General features: G+C 34.3%; 1 protein-coding gene across 1 annotated transcript; it reads left to right on the forward strand.

Annotated features, from left to right (window-relative positions):
* Positions 1-833: 833 nt before the first annotated feature.
* LOC132544278 (protein rolling stone-like) lies at positions 834-18,814 on the forward strand. The gene is made up of 2 exons (XM_060207853.1): positions 834-917; positions 18,002-18,814. Exons 1-2 carry the CDS (start codon positions 834-836, stop codon positions 18,812-18,814), a joined length of 897 nt encoding a protein of 298 aa, XP_060063836.1.
* Positions 18,815-20,482: the final 1,668 nt, after the last annotated feature.

The following is a 20,482-nucleotide window of genomic DNA, read 5'->3' on the forward strand; positions in this document are numbered from 1 at the left end:
TAAGCATTCCTAATTTAAGTATTTAGTATAATCAAGATAGTCCCACAGTAGTTCCAGATCAATAGTAAGAAACGTCTATAATCTTCTTTGTACACTTTTCATCATTATAATTACATTTTGAGATGTATTAAAACATGCATTTCATGAAATTAAGAATTTTTATTGCTTATTGCGTGTCCTCAGTTATATATTCTGCTTTAAAAATAATCCTAGTTACATTATAGTATCATGAAGTTGGCTAATCGTGAAAAGTATAAAAGGCAAATATAAAGAGAAATCACCAGTAATAAAAATAAGATTAAAAAAATAGTCATAAAAGAAAATAAAATGATCGCGCCAGAAATACACGTCGTAAACTGTGCATCTAGACCTACTTCAGTATGGTGATATGGTGCATACTAAAGAGGCTCTTATCACAGTTACTCTGTCCCACTTTAAACTCACCTGATATCATGTGTCTACCTGTGAGACCACACCTGTCCTGATAACCTCCACACCTCTCCCTATTTGCAGAAACATCTCACACACGTGGAACAGTATCGTGGCGTAAATTTAACTCATTCAGAAACACACCACGTGGGCTATGAATACATATATCTCACCTGTTAATTGACTACCTGTTTGGCAAAAGATATCGCCGTCAGTTGTAACTCCATTTTATCGTACCAGTTTTATTGTAAGCGAACTCATATGATGAATGAGTTGCATCCCCTTTTTAAGGCGCCGTATCTTGCCATTGACTACCCGTGACTAGATCCCTTGGGTTGAGTCTCCGGCGCAGCACGCCGACAGTTACATATGATCTAGTTAGTAATTAATACTACAAACCAACCATGTGTGATATCTTGAAGCGTGAATTCTCTTGGAATAATTTCCGACTTTTTCATCAAAACAAGACCGATTTTTACACATTTCAGGTAAGTATATATTTCGTTAGTGATATATAACTGAACTTTTCATTGTGAAAGTTAAATGTTCTCTATAGTACCTATTTTTTTTTTTTGCTGCTTTACGACGCTGACTTGTAGTGTTTGAAAACAAATATATTGTGTTATATCTTTCGAATGGGTTGGTAACAATTTTGAATTGATGATATTTCAATGTAGCCCTAACAGTAGGAGTCAGATGCTATCAGTTAAGTGAATAACCTGTTCCTTGGAAATAAGGTTTCAACTCCAATAACTAGAGTATAGTGATATATAGGTTTTTTACGATTGGAACCATATACATTAATAGTCAAATCACGAAGGTTATTTACGTTCAATTTTCTTTTAATAGCGTGTCGCGTCACACTTTCCGAGTGGAAATGTATGTACTAAAATTCTCGTGATCGCTGGTAGCTTCAATCGTAGCATTTCATTGTAATAGGAAATATTGCATGTGTTTGTATGTTTCAGTATCAGTAAATGTTCTTTTGTACACATCACAGATAAATGTTTCCTTTAAACAACCCATGTCATTCTCATAGGACTGAAATCGAAAACTAAATCTCATTTAGGATCCAACTGGTATAGTTTTCCTCTTTTCTACAAAAGTTTTTTTGAGAAGTCAAGTTAATTGTCTTATATCTATTGACGATAACAGTATACTGTTCCGACAATTTAAAAACATTACACATTTTTTTCTTTCCGACTATGAAACATGTATTTTAACAGATGACGTATACTAGTAGTTATTTCCTTCGAATGCGACTGTTTTTGAAATATTTCCACTAAAGTGGGAAAATAGGGGCGTGCTTTCTTCTTTATCTAATCATTTAATTCAATTTAATTATGATACTATAATCCTTGAGCGGTTTCAGTTCAACTTCGCTTAGTTTGATAATCCTAATGTATCAATACTTAGATATGATAGGATTTAAAAGGACTGTTATGGAGATTCACTAGCTTCGTAAACTGACAAATATGAACTATAACTTTGGAATAATTCCCAAACAAAATGTCGAACTCTATTTGTATTAAAAGGAAGTATTCACGTCTGGTATTTCGTTTAATTTTTAATATATGATAGATGTTTATAAGCGCCTAGCGTTTGAAAATGACACATAATTGAATAGCACCTTTTAACACAAATTAAAATTAGACACAGCAGTACATAATAATTATTTAAATCTTATCATACAGCTGTTCAGTCAGTGAGGATAGGGACCTATTTTTTATCCTACGAGGCGAACAAGGATAAAAACAAAGTGAGCGAATAATAAAAGTCAAAATCTAGATAATTAAGGATAAATCTTATGATACATATTTTTCTTAAAGTAAGAAACCAAACACTTATAGTCTTAAACTAAAGTATGTAAATTAAATGTTTCATTACGAATGTACCGTTATAACGAACAAATTTTACATTTAAAAGAACTTTGTTCACAACAGATTTCGATTTGCAGCAGCCCAGGGTAAATTTTGATGGTTTTATTTGTTTTGTTGGATGTTTCGGACGTCAGAAATCCTTAATAAACCTAGATATGTATACAACTGAATCAGCTAACAAAACTCAATTTCTGAAATGATTTATCATAAATGCGGTAACGAAAAGTGTTATCCAATATTTATATATTAGTTTCTATAATCCTGATTTTAGCTATGTTCATTTCATGTGATTAAATGATTTGGTAATGTTTTCTTTCCGTCAATGAAATATGTTTTTAACAACTATGATTTTTTATTCGTTGTGGTAGATATACATTATTGACATTTCACAAATCTTTATTTCAACCTGGAATAAATTCTACATATTTAATTGGGTAATTGCCGTCACGTGCTGACCACCTTTATTTCTATAGACGGTAGTAGGGTGACGTTATAGACGAAGTCTTTAAAGTCGCCGACGACATTACTGAATACGTCGCTTCGCCTAAAGAAGATGTATTACCATCATCATTATTGCTATTCGTAATCAGTTCCTTCGAGTTTTTTTCAGGGATAAGGAAAGTTTAAAATGTGTCAATTTTAAATAGCTTATCCACTTTGGGTTGGAAAAGTTCGTTTCACCACCTATAAATCATACCTATCCTCTACATTCTTAGACCGACAGTACCTATCCATATAACTAATAATACACAGCAGTTCACCGTTGATGGTAACAAAGCAGTGCATTCCTGGTTAGAGAAAAGACGAACAGACCCAAAGCATGGCACCACTTTTGACTTGCTGTGAGTGACTTAGAAATTTGGAAATGCTAAAGAAAAACACGTCGGGGAGGGTCAGAAATATTAGGAGGATGAAATCCAATCTGACAACAGTCAAAGAATGAATATCTTACTGTGAAATTCTGGTACAGTTTCAGACGTTATATGAATACCATGTTCTTGTGTACAGTATTCTGTTACTGAAACAATTTACTTGTTTGTCACTTTGTAAAATCTAGTGTGTTGTATAATGAGTTGGTTGTCAAGTTCTATTATCGTTACCCTAATGGATTATCCTAAGTCCATGTACTTTTCAAAGGGTCGTTTGATGATGTATGTAGACAAAAGAAACTTACAGGTGGACAACAAAGTCGATAATGATAATCACCTGTAGGGTGATTCTATAGAAAATGTCACACATTATAATATTTCGAATTACTTTTCAGTAAAAGTTGAAAACTTACAAAAGGTAGTGAAAATGTAAAGAAAAACAAATAGATAAATACAAGAACAATTTTATAACAAAATGTTCGTTCCACTTTATTCATCGTTATCTAAACAATCTGTTATTCACCACAGAAGTGAGCGCCACTGCTCATTGTTTACAAGTTATGTCGTTTTGCTGAAGGGAAATATTCATACATTGATACAGAAAACTATAAAACCTCATAAGAATGGCCATTTTTATTATAGAGTGTATATAGAGTGTCTTAGCTTGTAAATTATACAATGTGTTGTGTATCATACAAGAAATAAAATGTAATGGTGTTATATAGGTAGTTGTGTATCATACAGGAAATTAATTGTAATGGTGTTATGTAGGGTGTTGTGTATCAAACAGGAAATTAAATGTAATGGTGTTATATATAGTGTTGTGTATCAAACAGGAAATTAAATGTAATGGTGTTATATATAGTGTTGTGTATCAAACAGGAAATTAAATGTAATGGTGTTATATATAGTGTTGTGTATCAAACAGGAAATTAAATGTAATGGTGTTATATATAGTGTTGTGTATCAAACAGGAAATTAAATGTAATGGTGTTATATATAGTGTTGTGTATCATACAAGAAATAAAATGTAATGGTGTTATATATAGTGTTGTGTATCAAACAGGAAATTAAATGTAATGGTGTTATGTAGGTAGTTGTGTATCAAACAGGAAATTAAATGTAATGGTGTTATGTAGGGTGTTGTGTATCATACAGGAAATTAAATGTAATGGTGTTATGTAGGGTGTTGTGTATCATACAGGAAATTAAATGTAATGGTGTTATGTAGGGTGTTGTGTATCATACAGGAAATTAATTGTAATGGTGTTATGTAGGGTGTTGTGTATCATACAGGAAATTAAATGTAATGGTGTTATATAGTGTTGTGTATCATACAGGAAATTAAATGTAATGGTGTTATATAGTGTTGTGTATCATACAGGAAATTAAATGTAATGGTGTTATGTAGGGTGTTGTGTATCATACAGGAAATTAATTGTAATGGTGTTATATAGGGTGTTGTTTATCATACAGGAAATTAATTGTAATGGTGTTATATAGGGTGTTGTTTATCATACAGGAAATTAAATGTAATGGTGTTATGTAGGGTGTTGTGTATCATACAGGAAATTAAATGTAATGGTGTTATGTAGGGTGTTGTGTATCATACAGGAAATTAATTGTAATGGTGTTATATATAGTGTTGTGTATCATACAGGAAATTAAATATAATGGTGTTATATAGGGTGTTGTTTACAGAAAGAGGTCAATTATGTGTGGTATTTCCAGTTGGTGCATTTTTAAGGGGCATTAGAGTTATACCTGGGTGCTGTATAATATGCTGTCATAGACCAATGTTGTAAATTATGTATGGTGTTGTAAATTATCAATTAAACTTTAAGGAAATTTTAATAAAACATGTTGTATATATGAATATCTTGGTATTGGCACATTTCATCATATAAACCAGTTTATTACAATTCATGGATATACATCAACATAAGAATGTTCGGATTTTGGCAATGGACATTTACAAAACTACATGTACTTCAACACTTAAAACTGAATAAAAGTGCACTGGAATGATACATATTTGAGGTCTTTATGGAAAACATACACGTGCCTTAAAACTTGAAAGGAGAGAATCAAGATAATTTCCATTCAACCATTTAACTTGAAAAAAATCCCTTTTTGACATAAATTTCCTGCTTTCGTTTATCTATCATCCCATAACACTTAAAAATGTAACATTTAAGTTAAAGGAAATTACATAAAAATGTCTAAAAATCTATATATGTTACAGGATTTACTTCTAAACGATATGTTATTTATGTCACCCGAATTCCTGGTTTATAACAGATGTAAAACACATTAGGATGTCACAGGGGAAGAACCCAACATGTGTCTTGAATGTTTCTCATTAATTCCCTCGCTCAAAAACATATTTAATTAATGTGTTGATAAATTGTAATGTCAAATTAATAAACACACACGTTCCATATAGATACCTCTGACTTAAAAACATATCATGTTCCTGAGCCAAACTTTAGTGTAAAGTGTCCTAGAGATATGGCCAAGACAAATGGCCATTTGATGTCTTATCTTGATCCAGCTTTCCCTTGAAATGACAAGTAAAACTTAGAAATTATGACCTAGAACTTACACATTATTTACTGTTATCGGGTCTGATTTTGTTTCCATGCAAATAATGAATTCATTCATCTCTGCCCACACGGCAGTGGCATTGATAACATCAAAAGTTAATATCACACCAACCAGGATTAAAACGAAACTAACAACTACACAGGGTTCATATGTGAAAAGCACACTTCAATATATATTGTACAGATAATTTATAAGTAAAAAAAAAATTATAATACTTTTGTCCTCTTAGGACTCTGCTAGAGTTGTTTAGTCCTTCTAGAACTCGTCAGTGATGCTAAGTGCCCAAATTTTGAAGTCTAAGAGGCTACTAAGGAAAATCCGAAGTGATCGAAAGAAAAGTGAAAAAACCCACAAGGATTCTGAAGTATGTAAATCTAGAAATTAAGGTGTAAGATGAACAGCGGCCGAAACACATATCTATATATCGATGGTGATGCAAGCTAACCCATCATAACACTATCAACTTAAACTGAAGCTATCAAGCTACAAGATTACATAAAAACACAATAAGAGTTTATCTTTATAGTTTAATTTCAGATTCATTTATATAATGAAATAAGAAGATTGGTCGAAATTCATGTCAAGTTATTCATAATAATTTGTGGCTCTGTCTCTGTAAAGTTCGTTATTTCCAGTACTTTTGTGAAGACGTTCTAACTTTTATCAGATAACCACAGTACATATAGTTTGTTGTCATACTTAGGTCAATATTGATAATCATTTCACAAACGTGTATGTATTTTTCTTTGTGATATCTGATCTTGAAATACTGCAAGACAAATATATATGAATGCAAAATGCCCGAATAAAGCACTGGACGGCGACCTACTGAACTGTCTCCAGTAGTCTACTTCATCAAAAACAAAAGATATTTGAAGATATAGAAGGCAAATTGTCCAGACCTATTCCAATCGTAACTCCTTCTGATTTTTCATCACGCTATGGGGAGTTCCGAGAGTACAGATTGGTGCCAAGATAGCTACACCAATTGGTCCTTTAAATTTGATAATCCATTGGATTACAGACACAAGATAAACACTTAGAGAACATTCATCCTTTCAAGCTTAAACTACTTGAGTAGATGCGCGTGCATGGCTCGGCCCATTCTGTGATTGGCTGGGCGGTTTGTTACAAAAAGGTTCCATACAGAGAGTTGTTGATGATGTTATCCATCACTGTACGTGTGATGGTAATTATGTGGCTGTCTGAGAGGGATGAAATATGAGGCACGTCATCGCGATAACCAGACATGATAATCAATTAGAAGGATTTTAAATACATACACCGAATTTAATATCTCTTAAAGATTCTAAAATATCTTTGTGTAATTCTGCAACAATTTTGGTAGTGCAGGTTTGTTCAAGAGATTCCCGTTTCTGAAATGTCTTATTATAACTTTGTTTAGAAAATAGGAAAAATATCAGAAACATTGATGAGCCATGTACATACTCTTCATGATTGGCTGTTTAGCTTATAAATTGAGATGATTATCGAACTTTGTTTGGCAGGTGTCGTTGCGGTCGCTGCTATCTATCATTGGGGCTACACAGAAGCTTAAATTGATTGAACTTGAGCCTCGTAAAACCCACACATTCTTCAAACGTGTAGACGTAAAACGGATTTACCTTATCAAATGATTTCAAAAAGTCCGGAAATAAGTTATTATTAATACTATATCTCATTTCTGTCGCGTTTCACAGGAACCTATTGAGTGCAATGCCATTTTACTGCTCCTAGAGCTGTTGTTACGACGTCTTTATTGCATGTTCTTCTGCATTAAAGTCGTTATGTCTCTGTTTCAATAATAGCTCCAATTGAGAAACATTATCATTAATTAGTTTAATTTAAAGATACTACCCATCCCTGGTAAATAGAGGAGTTGATAGTAGTTAGGGATTCGACAGGGATCATTGCTGGAGACATAATTGATATGAGGGCGGATCCCTATCCCTGTCACAACCAATCAACACGGCCAAACTGTAACGAGCATTTCCAAGCTGTTTGATACTTTTTTCTCTTTTCTTTTTCAGGAATCTATTTCTGATACACTTCTATGATATTTGAGCTAAAGACAAAATAACACCAAAACCTGTCAATGTAAGAATTTTCAAATCATAGCATACCAAAAGAATTATCTAAAAAAAAAACATTTGAGTGACGTCGTTTGAAATCTATTCTATTTATGGCAACGTTAATCTTTATCTACATCGTGCCTGAACTTTGAACTTTATTGTCCCAAGTGAACGCAAGTACTGAAACGATAACGTCTGATCACATGACGTCAGGAACGATCAGCGACCGACAGACAGATGATAGGACGAATGACCGCCGAACGACGTCGACGAAGTAAACGGCTCGCGTTGCCATTTTAAACACACACTAGTGAAAAGAAAACGTGTTTTTAAAGTTCCTACTGTAACGACTAAACTCTGCTTTCTCTAAGCTGTGTTGAGATGTACAAAGATAATAATTACTATGGAGATGAACAAATCTCTGGTTTATGACTTTGCGAGTCCTTTTCTTAATATGTTTGATTGTCGATAATAAATATCAGTTGATATCTCGATTCTGCCTCTCAAACCTAACTCTATCCTGATAAGATACTATTATATATCTTTATATAGTTAACGTTATCTAAAAGAATAAATAGCACACATGACCTGATTACCTACTTACATTATAAAAAAGGTCACATGGGGACGTTGATAGGTACAAATGTCAATATCAAAGTGCTGAAATCAGACTTTGGCAGTATCACAAACATTACGATTATAAGTATGGCTATAATGATAACTTTGCCTTGATTTTCTGTTATAGACTGAGGAAAACATGTTTTCTTACTTCGAATGTCCAATGATAAATGTGCAACGTCTCTGGAAGGGTAACAACATACCTTAGTTTCTACGGTTTGGGCAGACTGTCCTGACACAGTATGATTAAAGGGTGTCAGATTAACATTGCGAAATCACAAATCTTATGTTTACGTGTGTGTTCCGTCAACATTTCTGTTATCTAGGTAAATTTAGGCAGTTTATTGTTAGGTGTGTCAAGTTGTACTGATAGATTTTTTTTATCATCACCTATACTTATTAAATGATATTTATTTTACAAATCACTAACTTTAGAGACTTTTTAAAGTTTACATATGATTTTTACATATATTTACTTATTAAAAGATTTATTCAAATATATGAAGTAGAAATTTTACTTGTTTTATAAGTAACATCTGGGGATCTTAACAATCATATATACCTGTCCATAGTAAGCAAACTGCCTATACGTTTAGGGAGTTCACGTATATCAAATAAACCGTCACACTGTCAACATGATATTCAAACTTTCTCGACAGAATAACTGTGGGTTAGGACTGAAATGCTCTATGGTGTTTGATTAGAAATTTATCAATTACCTATATATCGATTTTTAAAAGTACAAGGTTACGGTCTTACAACATTTTACAAATAAATACATATAGTTCTTCCACAATTTTAAGAATGAATAGACATAAAAATTTGTATAAATTAGATCATAACGTCTAACATAATTGATACTATAAATTATATTGTTGTCATTTTCTTGGACCCTGATCACAACATAACGAGAGATATCAGACGCATTAGAAGGAGAAATGAAACAAAGAATTATAATGTTCGAGAACAACGTAAAACAATGGAAAAACAGAATTCTGAAACACATTATAAAAAAAGAAATATACAGACACAAAGACCAAAGAAATATACCGACGTAATAATCGGGAAAATACATAGACACAATAATCAGAGGAATGTCCTGATAAATTAACCGAAAAAAATGTCCAGACGTAATAACAGGAAAACGCACTGACACAATAAGCGGAGAAATATACTGATATTATAACCGGAGAAATATACTGATATTATAACCGGAGAAATATACTGACATTATAACCGGAGAAATATACTGACATAATAGCCGGAGAAATATACTGATATTATAACCAGAGAAATGTACTGATATTATAAGCGAAGAAACATATTGATATTATAACCAGAGAAATGTACTGATATTATAACCGGAGAAATGTACTGATATTATAACCGGAGAAATATACTGAAATTATAACCGGAGAAATGTACTGATATTATAACCAGAGAAATTTACTGATATTATAAGCGGAGAAATATACTGATATTATAACCTGAGAAATATACTCATATAATAACCGGAGAAATTTACTGATATTATAACCGAAGAAGTATACTGATATTATAACCGGAGAAATATACTGATATTATAACCGGAGAAATATACTGACATTATAACTGGAGAAATATACTGACATTATAACCGGAGAAATATACTGATATTATAACCAGAGAAATGTACTGATATTATAAGCGAAGAAACATATTGATATTATAACCAGAGAAATGTACTGATATTATAACCGGAGAAATATACTGATATTATAACCGGAGAAATATACTTATATAATAACCGGAGAAATGTACTGATATTATAACCGGAGAAATATACTGAAATTATAACCGGAGAAATGTACTGATATTATAACCAGAGAAATTTACTGATATTATAAGCGGAGAAATATACTGATATTATAACCGAAGAAGTATACTGATATTATAACCGGAGAAATATACTGATATTATAACCGGAGAAATATACTGATATTATAACCGGAGAAATATACTGATATTATAACCGGAGAAATATACTAATATAATAACCGGAGAAATGTACTGATATTATAACCGGAGAAATATACTGATATTATAACCGGAGAAATATACTGATATTATAACCGGAGAAATATACTAATATAATAACCGGAGAAATGTACTGATATTATAACCGGAGAAATATACTGAAATTATAACCGGAGAAATGTACTGATATTATAACCAGAGAAATATACTGATATTATAACCGAAGAATATACTGATATTATAACCGGAGAAATATACCGGAGAAATATATATTATAAGCGGAGAAATGTACTGATATTATAACCGGAGAAATACACTAATATAATAAGCGGAGAAATATACTAATATAATAACCGGAGAAATGTACTGATATTATAACCAGAGAAATTTACTGATATTATAAGCGGAGAAATATACTGACATTATAACCAGAGAAATGTACTGATATTATAACCGGAGAAATATACTGATACTCTAACCGGAGAAATACATTTATTTGATAACAGGATAAACGTACTGACATAATGATGAAATATATACAACAAAGGACACAAACCATAACAGAAAAAAGTAGGACAAAAGGAAAAGGTACAGAACATACTGTAAATTTAGAAATGTATTGTCATATGAAAAGAGAAATATACAGATGTAACAAGAACATCTACACAATAAACACGACCCTTTCCCTCGTTCTGTTCTCGTTTGCTTACATGTCTCATTGCATCTTTTAGTTTGTCCATATTAACACCTCTACATTTTCAACTCGTATTTTTGTCTTCTTTGAACTCTATAACGCATGATTCTATCTCTGTGTAGGAAAACATAAACACACATGTGGACTGATTATGACTTTGGGCGTATTTACATAAACCTTCAAACGTAAATGTCAGTGGTACAATCCGTAAGGAGTATATACCTAACGAGACCTCCCTACAACGTTCTTCAATTCATTAGGGAGAGCTTCAAAGTAAGGGCATCTCCAACTCGGGGCAGATTCTAGATAAGGGAATCATACCAAGGCTACTTCGTAGTGGCTGTTCACGGACAGTCGAGGTATTTTCGTTCCCATGTCTAAGATCAGTGGTAAATTAATCGATTTAAATTACACTCATGCAGTTAGTTTTATCTCCCATATCATTTGTAAATGTTTCGACCAGATGTAAAACTGATTTCTGTCACGTCAAAGTTGAATCGGTGTGTTATGTGTTAACACTCGCCACGTAATCACGAATACATGTAGGTTACAGTGGTTAGCTATCGTTTATAGAAACAAATCTACATTCTCATGTTTCACACAATGGGTGTCTTCGAACTTTTTACAATATTAGTTCCTCACTATCTGTTGTCTCGGTAAGAGGGGGAAGGATTGGGGTTAGTTACAATGTATCTATAATTCTACACTGACTGTTGTCTCGGTAAGAGGGAGAAGGATTGGGGTTAGTTACAATGTATCTATAATTCTACACTGACTGTTGTCTCGGTAAGAGGGAGAAGGATTGGGGTTAGTTACAATGTATCTATAGTTCCTCACTACCTTGTGTCTCGGTAAGAGGGAGAAGGATTGGGGTTAGTTACAATGTATCTATAGTTCCTCACTACCTTGTGTCTCGGTAAGAGGGAGAAGGATTGGGGTTAGTTACAATGTATCTATATAATTCTACACTGACTGTTGTCTCGGTAAGAGGGAGAAGGATTGGGGTTAGTTACAATGTATCTATAGTTCCTCACTACCTTGTGTCTCGGTAAGAGGGAGAAGGATTGGGGTTAGTTACAATGTATCTATAGTTCCTCACTGACTGTTGTCTCGGTAAGAGGGAGAAGGATTGGGGTTAGTTACAATGTATCTATAGTTCCTCACTACCTTGTGTCTCGGTAAGAGGGAGAAGGATTGGGGTTAGTTACAATGTATCTATAGTTCCTCACAATGTATCTATAGTTCCTACCTTGTGTCTCGGTAAGAGGGAGAAGGATTGGGGTTAGTTACAATGTATCTATAGTTCCTCACTACCTTGTGTCTCGGTAAGAGGGAGAAGGATTGGGGTTAGTTACAATGTATCTATAGTTCCTCACTACCTTGTGTCTCGGTAAGAGGGAGAAGGATTGGGGTTAGTTACAATGTATCTATAGTTCCTCACTACCTTGTGTCTCGGTAAGAGGGAGAAGGATTGGGGTTAGTTACAATGTATCTATAGTTCCTCACTACCTTGTGTCTCGGTAAGAGGGAGAAGGATTGGGTTAGTTACAATGTATCTATAGTTCCTCACTGACTGTTGTCTCTGTAAGAGGGAGAAGGATTGGGGTTAGTTACAATGTATCTATAGTTCCTCACTACCTTGTGTCTCGGTAAGAGGGAGAAGGATTGGGGTTAGTTACAATGTATCTATAGTTCCTCACTACCTTGTGTCTCGGTAAGAGGGAGAAGGATTGGGGTTAGTTACAATGTATCTATAATTCTACACTGACTGTTGTCTCGGTAAGAGGGAGAAGGATTGGGGTTAGTTACAATGTATCTATAGTTCCTCACTACCTTGTGTCTCGGTAAGAGGGAGAAGGATTGGGGTTAGTTACAATGTATCTATAGTTCCTCACTACCTTGTGTCTCGGTAAGAGGGAGAAGGATTGAGTTGAGTACTTAATTGGGCAATCTTTTTCTGCAAATGATTATATTGCGTAAATTAATAGTCAAAGTATACGCATAATTGATAAAGATATGATTTAATATAAAGTCTGGAAGAACAAATAATTTTGTCTCGGAGTCTGTCTGCACTAGCTAACCTTGATAACAAAGTACAATTAGCAGCAAACTAAATGACACACCAAACTAACGTAAACCAGATGTCCGTTACAATGATGACTGTGCCTTCTTTTAAAATGTCTTTCTAATGAATTGTTTCTAAGCTTTGAATTTGTATGAATTTCTGTATATTTTTTTGTTTGTTATAGAAACAGAAGACGCTTCCTCTTCTGAACCACATGGTTTTATCATCCTAGTACTTTTTCAGGGGTCTCCTTGTATATCTCTCATTCATAGGCATATTTTGCCATTGTTTTATTTAATTTGAGTTTGGAATACGATTACGTTTATGTGTTTGTATTTATTTGTTGTTGTTTGTTATTATTTCTATTTTTTCTCTTCTATATTGTTGTAAGTTTATATTTGTTGATATTACTATTTCTCAATAAGCCGTGATACATATGTAGCACACGAGACCCATTAACTCCTCGGTGTGATTCACAATAGTGATAAGCGCGTTTCATTGATAACTATACCATGGTGAAGTAATGAACAGGTCTACCTAGTACAGTGTGAGTGCTAAACATCACAACTAGACAGTATCGTTATATGAGAAACTGCTATATTTCATCGATTTATTATATTGCCTACGATTGATAGGACGATGATAAGGTTACTATGACCCGTTTACAGGTACTTACCCTAAGTATTCTCATAGTATTCTGTTTCAGAGTAGAAACCAAATCATTCAACTAGAAATCGAAATTTTATTTCTGGAGTTAAATGGATAAAAATGTCGACATGTGATAGATAAGATAGGAGGTGTTCTTACATGTAGGTATCAGTAGACTGGTGTCAGCCCCATTTGTTTACGTCTGTTAGTGAACACTGACGCCAGATTGGGAGGTCGCAAAGGGAAGAGGTGTTACCGTGAAAAACAGGCTCTTACACCCTTATCAATCTATTACACATCAAGGAAAACTCATTATACACACATTTACTTTTATTTACCCGGCTAAACTTTTCTATAAATAACGGTTTTTATTCTAATTGGAAGCATTAATACAATTCCTTCTTCTCATAAATAACGATAATATGAAGTTATCGAGGTATTTCCTCGCACGTTCACCTCGTTTGGTATATCGCATAGTAGTAAAGTCTGAGGAGGAGGTTTATCTTGTGTAAAAGAAACATAGGAACGATGAACAGTCTTGGTGAAGGCATATAAATAATATTCTTTCATAACCCGTCATTGTTTAAAGTCATTGACATCCAATAACACCTCCAACTTTTCAAAAAAAACAAACAAACAAACAAACAAACAAACAAAAACAAAAATCAAAACATTTAATGCCATAAACCGCATGCTCATCTATTATTAAATACCATTATTTATTTTTCATTCATAATGGAATTTCTCTCCAAAATTCAAAATGATAAAACCACCAAACAGTATCCACGTGATAGGGTAATATCGTCAAATAGTATCCACGTGATAGGGTAACATCGTCAAATAGTATCCACGTGATAGGGTAACATCGTCAAATAGTATCCACGTGATAGGGTAACATCGTCAAATATTATCCACGTGATAGGGTAACATCGTCAAATAGTATCCACGTGATAGGATAACATCGTCAAATAGTATCCACGTGGTAGGGTAACATCGTCAAATAGTATCCACGTGATAGAGTAACATCATCAAATAGTATCCACGTGATAGGGTAGCATCGTCAAATAGTATCCACGTGGTAGGGTAACATCGTCAAATAGTATCCACGTGATAGGGTAACATCGTCAAATAGTATCCACGTGAAAGGATAAAATCAGATTAGGTAATATCCAGGAAATTAATGTCCTAATATACAACTGTTAAAAAGAGTTTTTGGATTGATTGAACAAATATTAGATTTTCTTTAGTTATTACAGAACAGGGGTCATTTCGCACGTTTTGAAATTTTCACCAAAATTCCAATGATTATTCCTGAAACGGACATAAATTTTGATTCTGACGACCGATAACATATGGACCTAAAATCCAAACATACGTTAATGAAACAAACGACGTTTATTGGAATTTAAATGACCCTTATACTTATGGGTGCATTTTTTCATCTAAAGTACAAATTATCATTGTGAATCAAATGCCGGCTGCACCTGATTTTGAAAAAAGGTATTCCCGATCAGTCGCACTCTACTGAAATGATAAATTCCTTTTTTCTTCATTGACTTATTTTTTTTATATTAAAAATTGCTTTCCAAGATATAACTGTATGTAAGTGAGATCTATACTTCAAACCAGTTCTGATCAGGTGTTACAAAGTGCACGTGTATGATATAAACACGTGCTTTAAAAGACGTTTGATATCATGTCAACTTTTAATAAAGAAAACACTGATGTTACTGGTGCCTTTACTAATTAATTTAAAGTAAAATTAATTATCACTTTCTCTAGTTAGTTCAGTTCGTAGTATGCAATAAATCTACGGTCTTTCCGAACGTATTTACTTTGAAAAGAAATTTAAATTTCAGAATATATTTCTCATTTACTATGAATAAGACATTCGAAAAGATATCAATCAAATAAATGAGAAATTGATTGCGTTTGACAGATGTGTTATTGAAAAATCTGACTAAATATCAGGATATGAAAAATTAAGAGACAGAAGCGTAAACTTGAGTTTAATTGCAGCAGGCATCACATTACAGATGCCATAAGCTTGCATTTGATTTGGACTTCAGTTTGTCAAATAAGTTGTAAATTTAAATGTCGAACAATACTACAGCTTTGTTTTGCAACATAGAGTTAACATCCCTACAGAATGTAAATAAAAACTGACGGAAATCAAATGTTTGTATTCTCACATTATGTATATCGTTTATATATAAGTTATATATAAAGATTCCTTAATGTAACTGGTACAAACGCTGTTCACCACAGTATCGATGAAACTAAACGAGAATCTTTGTTGAGTCTGTCGTTTTGGATTGTTGTGTAACAGAAATGTAATAGATGTTCTTCGACAGGAAAAACCAAGACAAGTAATTAATCGTAGATATGTGTCCAACTCCATATGTAATCATAGTGACAATCATACATAGGTCTTACTGATGTTGACTTTTAACATGAAATAGAAATGTAGATAATGTGTCCAAAATCTAATCGTGTCGTCGATATCAAACTTTATTTTCATGATTTAGATGTTGATGTTTAATAATATCAAGTGCATTTGTAAAGTTATTTTGTTCAAAATGTTTCAAAACCGCTTGTGATTTATAATATACCTATCCATACAGTGTGTATTAGAATTATTATTTAGAATGTAGATAAAACTATTCCCTCACATAACCAAGTGAATTCTAAATACATCTTACATAATTTGCATAAAGTTTATGAACATTCGCCACGTAAAACATTTTAAAGCAGTTGCAACTTGAACTTGAAACAAATTTAAAACAATGTACTTTTATATTATTTTCCAGTTTCAGAAATATTTAAAATTTGACTTTTTCTTCATTTTGAGTCAGAGCACTCCTGTTGAAAAAGTACATATAAACAGGGAGACTTATTACGTTCTGTTAACAGGGAATTACATTACCGGTATCTAGAATGGGAAATTCATGTCTTGTTTTTAAGTTTTTCATCTTATTTCCTTATTTATCACCATCATTTATGGTGATTTATGATGATAAGAAACGTTTTTGTGGAAGTTCTTGTACTTTAACAGTTGACGGAGGTCGAATATTGGGTAGATGTAGATGATTATCTAGTAAAATTTGAAAGTAGATTCTGTGTTATCTGTTAAAGTTAGTTAACATAGAAAACAAACAGAATTTGTGTTGTTGTAACATTTACTAACAAGTTCATAACAAAATTTCAGTAATATCTTATCCATGTTAAACGTTAGCGTGAAACTAAGACATATAATTACGCATAAACCCGCTACTCTACTATAATTCAAGGCTCCTACAGTAGATGACCCACTTCTTCTTTGAATTAACCAACATCGAACAGCGTATTCATCGGCTGGGCCGAAAATATGTATTTTCAAACCTATCAAAATTATAGCGATACATTTTAGTTTGAAATTAATCATCGACCTGGAACTGATTCCAAGACAGGAAACTAAGTGATTTATCTGTATCAAACGTATAAGGATGTGTACACTGATAACATCAAGGCTATGTCACGATACCAGGTAGAACAGGCATATCTCTCCAACAGTGCCACATGTTCCACTTTAAACCTTAACAACAATAACCAAAATACAACAGATGTATATTTCTACAGGAACACGAGCTAGATCAAGTATCAGTTTTGAAAATGAAATATAACAGAGTAGCACAATTTACAAAGTTTTAAGACTGATGTCGTGATTGGAAATCAAAACTCTTCAACAATCCCTCCTACCATGTTATCAATTTTTGATGAAATTAATTTCAAATAGAATTTTATTTCTTGTCATGTTGTTAAGAGTCGGTTTGATTGATTCCTGTCAGCTTTATTGCCTGTCTGAACTGATGTTGCTTCGTATGGTAATTAATATTCAAATAGGGGTTTAGAAGCTATGTGATCAACAATATTTGACTTAAAAAATACCAACCCAGGCACATGTTCGACGTGTAAGGTTAAATGGAAAAAAAAAAAAAAAAAAAAACTGAATTTATAACGCGATTTAAGGAACATACACGGAATCCCAATGTTTTTATGGCCTCATGACTGCTGAAATAACGATTTCTTGATATCTCTAAATTTCTTTTTTTTTCTCATTGCAGTGGCGATGGCATCCCCACATATTTTTGATATATAGATCCATGATAGCAGCGTACTCGATTGGATCTCTATCAGCAGTATTGGTGGAAGGTGGAGGTCCCCACATTATGGTCTACCTCACAATATGGACATACCTCACCTTGACATTACATTTCCTAACAGCCGCCATATTGGCGTTTGTGTGTCACTGCACACGTTGTGGTGACGATCAAACAAATAGTATTGTATTAACACAGGTTCAAAGTGAACCCATTAAAGCAGTGAACGGTTCCTTCCAAACCGACGATGGCCGGAAGATGTCGAAGAGCAATATTGACGATTCGTCAACAGCAGATCAAGAGACCGGACACAATTCTGATGAATCTGCTCAATCCTTGCCGTGGTATTTCCAGGGTTGTTGGTTGGTGTCGATCGTTGCCCACCACTTCACCTTGGTGGTAACATTAGTATATTTCACGGCTTTATTTCCGTTCATGGGTATCCAGGGTATAGCTATAAATGATATCAACATGCATGGAATCAGTTCGGTTTTGGTTCTTATAGACGTTGCTGTTGGTGCTCGTCCTGTACGGTTACTGCACGTCATCTACCCTATCGTGTTCGGTATCACATACGTAACGTTCAGTGCCATATATTGGAGTCGAGACACTGTCAACAACGTCGTGTACAACATTCTTGACTGGAATAATCCTGGACTGGCGGTAGGCGTGGTTGTCGGACTTGCATTCGTCGTGATCCCACTAATACAGCTGCTTCACTTCGGCTTGTATCGCCTTCGGCTACGCTTGTATGACCATATATATCTGACAAAGTGATTGTTGTATCGGCTACGTATCATGAATCCCAACGGCTGCGCGATACAAATGCGACACAGAGTGATCCTTGTGACGTTTATGTTTTTCAAGCAGTTGAGGAAAAATCCAACACTGGGTGCGTCATAAAAAACAACGATGAAACAGTGAAACAATTTTACTGGCATGTCAAATCGCATGATATTATTAAGATTGTGGTTGACATACCAATCGAATTGTCTGACTCAACAATGTGGTTGATGCCCTAATCGTATGGTCTGACTCAACAATGTGGTTGATGCCCCAATCGTATGGTCTGACTCAACAATGTGGTTGATGCCCTAATCGTATGGTCTGACTCAACAATGTGGTTGATGCCCCAATCGTATGGTCTGACTCAACAATGTGGTTGATGCCCCAATCGTATGGTCTGACTCAACAATGTGGTTGATGCCCCAATCGTATGGTCTGACTCAACAATGTGGTTGATGCCCCAATCGTATGGTCTGACTCAACAATGTGGTTGATGCCCCAATCGTATGGTCTGACTCAACAATGTGGTTGATGCCACAATCGTATGGTCTGACTCAACAATGTGGTTGATGCCCCAATCGTATGGTCTGACTCAACAATGTGGTTGATGCCCCAATCGTATGGTCTGACTCAACAATGTGGTTGATGCCCCAATCGTATGGTCTGACTCAACAATGTGGTTGATGCCCTAATCGTATGGTCTGACTCAACAATGTGGTTGATGCCCGACTCAACAATGTGGTTGATGCCCGACTCAACAATGTGGTTGATGCCCCAATCGTATGGTCTGACTCAATCAACAATGTGGTTGATGCCCCAATCGTATGGTCTGACTCAACAATGTGGTTGATGCCCCAATCGTATGGTCTGACTCAACAATGTGGTTGATGCCCCAATCGTATGGTCTGACTCAACAATGTGGTTGATGCCCCAATCGTATGGTCTGACTCAACAATGTGGTTGATGCCCGACTCAACAATGTGGTTGATGCCCGACTCAACAATGTGGTTGATGCCCCAATCGTATGGTCTGACTCAACAATGTGGTTGATGCCCCAATCGTATGGTCTGACTCAACAATGTGGTTGATGCCCCAATCGTATGGTCTGACTCAACAATGTGGTTGATGCCCCAATCGTATGGTCTGACTCAACAATGTGGTTGATGCCCCTTTCGTATGGTCTGACTCAACAATGTGGTTGATGCAATAACAACTTAACCCAAAGACTATCTAAGTTTGTTCAAAACGGTCCATCACTTGTTCTTAGCCAATGAAAACGCTCTTTTCCACTATTGATGACAAAAATTTTCCAGTCAAGTTGTCGACATATTTGGGTCAAGATGTTGGTCAAGACATTTGAAAAAAACTTTACGGGTTTCTCTGCGTGGATTCTCTGTGTAAATTGCTGATTATATTGTTTCTAGTGTACATACACTAAATTTATTGTATCTATCTCAGAAAGGTAAAGTAGATCGATAAAACAGATATCGTGAAGAGCTATCGACAAGAGATCGTGACGGGCGAATCAAGCGAAGTTGACACCATGTTTCATTCAAAAGGATATTGTGATATGACTTCATTTAGTTGTGATCTTATTAACTCAAGTTGATCCTTGGATTGAGAATATCACCTACTGTCCTTATTGACATTCAGACATGA

Source organism: Ylistrum balloti, unplaced genomic scaffold (assembly GCF_031769215.1).
Source record: "Ylistrum balloti isolate Yb309-2 unplaced genomic scaffold, AGI_CSIRO_Ybal_v1 Utg369788, whole genome shotgun sequence".
NCBI lineage: Eukaryota > Metazoa > Mollusca > Bivalvia > Pectinida > Pectinidae > Ylistrum > Ylistrum balloti.

What these genes read in the sequence shown, in the direction of transcription:
- LOC132544278 (XM_060207853.1), top strand. Translation starts at nt 834, where the DNA reads ATGTGTGATATCTTGAAGCGTGAATTCTCTTGGAATAATTTCCGACTT. An exon ending in CCGATTTTTACACATTTCAG is followed by an intron (nt 918 to 18,001) that starts GTAAGTATATAT and finishes TTCTCATTGCAG; the next exon opens with TGGCGATGGCATCCCCACAT.